The 6958-nt window shown below is 38.2% G+C and overlaps 1 protein-coding gene across 1 annotated transcript; it reads right to left on the bottom strand.

Annotated features, from left to right (window-relative positions):
• Positions 1 to 1433: 1433 nt before the first annotated feature.
• Positions 1434 to 2225, bottom strand: LOC136830850 (uncharacterized). Its single transcript, XM_067090828.1, has one exon. The coding sequence runs from the start codon at positions 2223 to 2225 to the stop codon at positions 1434 to 1436; it is 792 nt and encodes a 263-aa protein (XP_066946929.1).
• Positions 2226 to 6958: the final 4733 nt, after the last annotated feature.

Raw genomic sequence — 6958 nt, forward strand, 5'->3', positions numbered from 1 at the left:
AGGATGTAATAATTAAAATCTAAATGGAATGCAAAGGACATGTTGAAATAAAAGAAAATTGAATTTTCTCATGACTCCATATCCTTGATAATATCAAGGGAGTTGGATACAAAATATTGGCATTGGGCTTCAATCACATTCAGGTGATGGAAGCTAATCGACATTATCATTCGCATTTAATGGAGTCCAGTACGATGGAATGAGTCCAATTGTGTTTGCATGTATTTTGCAAAGCTAATGTAGCTGCCGTTTTCTTCAAAGCCACAGGGATGAGATGTAGAAAAGACACAGATACTGTTACTCACGTCACACTTTATTAAAAATTTGATATAAAGTTCAAGTTGATATCACAAGACACTTTAAACCAACTTAAAGCTTTAAATCACTTAACACTAAGCACCACAACTTAAGTTGACCATAACTGTAAAAGCTTGTAGCTGGTCAGTACTCCAAGACCAGAGAACCAATGATGAGTACTTTGCTAGTAGTGCAGGGCGACGAGGTTCAAGAAACTGAAAACAACAAAATACAAACTTACTAAAATTGTTAAAAGAAATTCCATAATAAACAAAGAATTGATAATAGTTTGATTTAACTACAAACACCACAAACATGAAATAGAATATATACAAATTTCAGTAAAGAAATAAACTTACATCTGTGTTACTCTAAGCTACATCCGATACAAGCGAAACGAATTTCCAAAGAAATGTTCTTTACACTTTGAAGACTTCTTCTATTCTGTCAGTCATCAAAAACCTTGATCCTATTTCCAGAAACTTATAACTGTTACAGTGTAATTCCAACACTGATAACTACCAGGATAAACAATCTTTTCAAGAACTACTCAACAACAATTAACAAACAAATTACAGCAGTAACAATCCAAAACAGACTGAACAATGTTTACATGTAGAACGGACAAAATATTTACAATACAATTTAACCCTAATCACCAAGTTGAAAAAACAGAGCTTATTAATGATTATATACACAAATGGTTTCTATAAAATGCTGCATTTACATTTCTCTTGGCCCTATAAACAAATTATTTGTTTATCAAAATCAATCATATCTATAAATGCAGGTGATATAAATAACATCTATAATAAATGTAATATACTCTCAAATCCTTTGATCCTAATAAAAATAACTATTATAATCATTGTTCCTCTACTGCAAGGAGAAGAACAAGCTTTTGAATGGGTCGATGGAGCTCTGATGTTTGTGTCTTTAAAACTACACTTCGTACAAAACCGGTTCTGTCCTTTCCAGTGCTGATAACACGACCCATCATCCAGTTACTCCTTAACTGATTATCATCTTTTACAAGGACAATATCACCAACTTGAAGGTGCCGCTTTTCCTTGTTCCACTTCTGTCTCTCTTGCAATGTTGATAAATATTCTCTTCGCCATCTAGTCCAGAATAAGTTAGCCAAGAATTGAACATATCGCCACCTCTGTCTCAGATACATATCTCCTTTCTGAAAAACACCAGGTGGTGGCATCACAACACTTGATTTCTGTGAGAAGCTGTGCTGGACTGAGTGGTTGTAAGTCATCTGGGCTGTCACTGACTGTGGTCAAAGGACGGTCATTCACTATAGCCTCAACTTCTGTGAGAAGAGTGCGGTAACTCTCATCATCCAGTCGTCCAGCATGTTCTTTGAAGAGAGGAATCAAGACCTTTCTCACAGTTCTAATCTGACGTTCCCACACACCTCCCATATGACTAGCTGTAGGGGGATTGAAGGTCCAGCTCATGCTTTCTTTTGAGAGGAAAGCTCTGACCTGATCATCATTCATCTCTTGCATTGACTTCCTCAACTCCTTCTCAGCTCCATGAAAGTTTGTCCCATTGTCACACCAAATCTTCTTTACATTTCCTCTTCTAGCAACAAACCTTCTTAAAGCATTTATGAAGGACGACGTGTCTAAGGAATTGGCTGTCTCTATATGAATTGCTCTTGTAGACAAGCAAGTAAATAATACACCGTACCTTTTCCTGATTTGCCTTCCTTCTTTGACTTCCTGTGGCCCAAAGAAGTCAACACCTGTGTGTGTGAATGGAGCAGCTGGAATTACTCTTTCCAATGGTAAATCAGCCATCTTCTGGTTTAGAACAGGGTTTCTCATTTTTCTGCAAATGACACATCTTTGTAGAACCTGGCGGACACTTGCATTGGTACGGATAATCCAGTAAAGTTCTCTAAGTTTTGCCATCACATGGTTGCGTCCAGCATGAGCTAATTTTTCATGTGTAACGAATAATCAAAGTGGTAATATGACTCTTTCTAGGTAATATCATTGGATGTTTCTCGCCAGCTGAAATTTCTGCTTTGGAGAGCCGTCCATTAACGCGAAGAAGCCTGTCTTTAGGATCAATGAAGGGATCTAGTTTATAAATGCTACTGCTACTACAGAGTCCTCGGCCCTTGACCTTCGCTCTTTTGTAAGAGTGTCACTTCCTTACTAAAAGTTTTCTTCTGGATATATCTGATGACTGCTTTTCCAGCAGCATCTAATTCTTCTGCTGTAATTGAACCATTAAGTCTAGCTTGTCTCTTAGATTTCAGTATGAAAAAGACGGTGATACACAGCAACAGCCATCCTCAACCGATGCCATGAAGAATAATACTTAAGAAACTTATCAACAGCATTTCCCTCCTCATCTTCTGGATGCACTGCAAAACTTGTAGATCCTTCCAATTCAACTACACGTTGGGGCATATCACTTTTCCACAGCTCCTCTGGTCCTCTAAGAAAATATGGGCCATCAAACCAAATGTTACTGTTCAGCATTTGCTGACTTGTGAAACCTCTTGATGCAATATCAGCAGGATTCTCTTTACTCTGAACATATCTCCACTGTGTATTTTCAGAGAAATCCTTAATTACTTTCACTCTATTTGCAACAAATATAGGAAACCTCTTTCTATCACTAAAAATATAGTGAAGAACTGTTGTAGAATCTGTGTGATAGAATGTCTGGTCCACCGTAATCTGCAGCTCTTTCAAAATGTGTTGTGCGAGATTTATGGACACCACTGCAGCAGTCAATTCCAGTCGGGGTATGGTTGTTGCCTTTACAGGACACACTCTAGACTTTCCCATCAGCAGAGCAGTAGAAATCCTCCCACTGTTATCGGAAAGTCTTATGTATGCTGCAGCACCATAGCCTTCATTACTAGCATCTGAAAACATGTGCAGCTGTGTGGAAGTCACTGTACCAAATTCCTTTGGTTTAACACATCTTGGAATCTTTAAGTTACTCAGGATTGGTAAATCATCAAGCCACCTTCTCCAGGGCTTCAGGTATTTTTCGGGAATAACATCATCCCATCCCAAGCTGCTATCCTGACAAACTTTGCGAAGAATTCTCTTAGCTGGCAAAAGAAAAGGAGCCACAAAACCAAGAGGATCATATGAACTCGGAAATCTAAATTCAAGGCATTCATTCCGGATTCAGTGTTATAGTCTGAAATCATCTGAGTTTCCAGGAAATGTAGCAGATTATTTCGTATGCCAGTGAAGCTGTCAGCCTCTTAATGGCTTAATGAATACAAATATGAACTACTGAGTTGCTGGTAATTAAATAGTAATCTTTTGTATTATAGCTTAATCATACCTGAGAATCCAGAATAATGAGATAGCATAACTAATCATATGAAAATCACGATCTGATTAACACAAGATATTATTTGGTATTCTTATAACAGTGAATAAAAATTAGCTATTAGTAGCATTATTTGCTCTTCTTGTAACAGTCGATGAAAATGAGGTATCATTAGCAAACTTAAATTAATATTAAAGTGACATATGGACACTCGGCCTTCCTATGATGAAAATCTGCATGATATGAAATACTGTACATCAACCGAACAAAAAAATATACTCCGTTCGCCGATTTTTCTGTTAGATTATACACGTCTTAACAGAACTACAGAAGAACTGAAAATAAATATTAGAATGAGCGTTAAATTCTCATACTGCAAGTTTTAAGAAAATTTCAAAGTAGCTTTTAGCAAGGAAGGGGAAGCACTTGAATCAGGTCTGAAAATTGAGAAGATTTATGATTGCCTGAACTAAGCTCTCGACCAAAGAGAGATTGATAACAGATAACTTTTCTGAAGGTTTCATTTGGTTCCCGCGACTGCTCATGACTACGCTTGTTTAAATTTGAATATCTGAGAATGGCTGAAGTACAATAACATCTTTCAGTTTAGCTAAACCATTTTCATTGAAGAAGGAAAATGGAATGGTTTGCTGTTTTAAGTACAATAACCATTAATGCAGGAACCATTATACGTTTTATATATTTGCTCAAAACAGCATTTGTTAAAGCTTCCTTCATCTTATCATATATATAACATATCAAGAACCACCGATTCAGGAGTTTCCCAGAAAACTGGAGCTGTCCTGAGAGTAACTATCCTTTAGTTCAATGAATAACTGTCATCGTGTACGCCTAATGCTTAACCCTAAACCTCAGGTTGACGCTGCATCGCTCTCTATTTGATAATGGTCATAACATCCGTAAAAAAAATTAAGTATATCTTAGCTTAACCAGACCACTGAGCTGATCAACAGCTCTCCTAGGGCTGGCCCGAAGGATTAGACTTATTTTACGTGGCTAAGAACCAGTTGGTTACCTAGCAACGGGACCTACAGCTTAGTGTGGAATCCGAACCACATTATAGCGAGAAATGAATTTCTATCACCAGAAATAAATTCCTCTTACTCTTCATTGGTCGGTCGGAGATTCGAACTCGCGGCCAGCAGAGTGCTAGTTGAGAACGGAACCCACTGACCCAACGAGGAACTGTTATAGTCGAATGTGCATTTGTAGGGCATAACAATTATGAGCATTTGTTTATACAGGCTAAGCCAAAAAGTTAGGAAATTGTAGAACAGGATTTCAGAGAATAAGATTTCTCTCTCTGAGAAGAGAAAAGAACGGAGCAAAGGATTATGAGAAATAAAAAACAATTTAATATATTTGTAACATTTATACCTTCGTAAAAAATCGTAAAAAAATAAAGGGCCAGGAAACTAGGGCGCTTGAGTGAACCTCTCTCAAGCAAACTCGATTAACTGAGAGACGAAAAGATCAGAACAAAGAAAACACTGCATCCTAACTTCTCCGAAGACTACAGGGCAAAGTTGCATCACTTCTGAGGCTTTGAATACTCTCTTGTGTGACGGCTAAAAGAGCTCTCTCTCTCTCTCTCTCTCTCTCTCTCTCTCTCTCTCTCTCTCTCTCTCTCTCTCTCTCTCTCTCTCCACAACAACTTTGGGCAGCCTTCTTTCACCTGTCCTTTGTTATTTCTCACGGAGGAGAGATCTCTTTCATCTCATGCGAATCTTGATTGCTTTGATTTTTCCAGTTTATTTAAGAAAAAAATGTAATGTTAGTGCCTTTTGTTTTGGCGGATGTTTTGGAGAACCTCAAAACTTTATTCAGTCAAATTACGTGGAAATACCTACCATCACACGTTGTTCCCAGAAGAGCTTTGCTACTGCCTTTGCAACCTTCATTTCGCTTCATTCATTATGGCTGAGGGAGCTCTTTCAGCTCTCCCAGTTTTTCATCGATGCTGCAGCCAATGATTGTGATCTCTCACTTTCACTGAGAGGTTCGTATTATGTCCTGTGCCAAGTCTCCATCGAGGTCACCTGATCAAAAAATCATGGCTAAATATTTTATGAATTCCGGTTTCTTTTTACCATTAACTACAGAAATCCATCTTTAATGAAGTGAAATTCTGGCGAGTTTATTCTTGGCTTAGTATGTTTTCAGCTTATTATGAAACAAACAGGAAACATGAGTGTGCGTGTGTGTTGTTTATTGAGAGAGAGAGAGAGAGAGCGCATTCTTTAAGCGAAAAGAGCAATTTAGTATGCTACAGAAAGAAGAAGTATCATGCTGGAGCCAAGAGACATTCTTGTCGTATGGCGGACAATTCCTTGTCTGTCTGACTTGTTCTCGGTTGTGCGTTGCTTTGCGGTGGGTCTCTCTGCAGCCATAAAATGGCTTCATCAGAAGACACGGAGTCTAAGGCTCTGAGAACTGTTCGTTTTTTCTCTCTTTTTTGGTCGAGGGGTGTTTGTTTGTTTGTAACTGTAGACGCTCATCTATACTTTCTCCCTGGTAAAGGCATTTTGAAAGAAAGCGATATACAAAGACTAATGAGATTTCTCTCTCTCTCTCTCTCTCTCTCTCTCTCTCTCTCTCTCTCTCTCTCCATCCTATTAGATATACGAATAAGATTTACTTGATAAATGGACGTTCCAAATGAATATATAAATCCTAAATGCTTGAGCAAAATGAGAATTTCACTTTCATGGCCTAGTTTACTTAATGACTTCGATAGATTGGAACTCAAGTGTGAAGAAATGAGCTTCGTCACAATTAGAATTCGTGCAAAGGTGCAAAGCCCGAGAGAGAGAGAGAGAGAGAGAGAGAGAGAGAGAGAGAGAGAGAGAGAGAGAGAGAGAGAGAGAGAAATAAGTAGTGCTGACAATGGTTGGATGTAGATAATCCAGTTAGTATAGCAACATTAAATTTCGTTCTTAATCCAGAAATGCCTGTAAGCAAATCCATTAATCCTTGCATCATGTCTGGAGGGACTCCAGCTTCTAAACATTACCACCTTATTAGCAACATGTTCTTGAGAGATCCCTACTCCCTGCAGTCAAGCGGTTACCACATAAGTTACAAAGGGAAGGGGGAACGGGGATGGGCGAAGGGGAAGGGGAAGGGGAAGGGGGTACGGGTTTGAAACCTACCCTGCAATCTGAATTGGGTCAAATAATGGCCGCATACCACATTTTGTCTAGATAGGTCAAGCGCTTCAGATTTCTATAGGTCACAATCATTTGGACAGACATACAAACAAAAATACAAACGTTCACTTTTATATATATACATATATATATAATATATATATATATAT

The sequence above is a fragment of the Macrobrachium rosenbergii genome, chromosome 47, assembly GCF_040412425.1.
Source record: "Macrobrachium rosenbergii isolate ZJJX-2024 chromosome 47, ASM4041242v1, whole genome shotgun sequence".
Taxonomy (NCBI): domain Eukaryota; kingdom Metazoa; phylum Arthropoda; class Malacostraca; order Decapoda; family Palaemonidae; genus Macrobrachium; species Macrobrachium rosenbergii.

Bases quoted from the DNA above. Each gene is read 5' to 3' on its own strand.
- LOC136830850 (XM_067090828.1), bottom strand. From the start codon at position 2,225: ATGGCAAAACTTAGAGAACTTTACTGGATTATCCGTACCAATGCAAGT.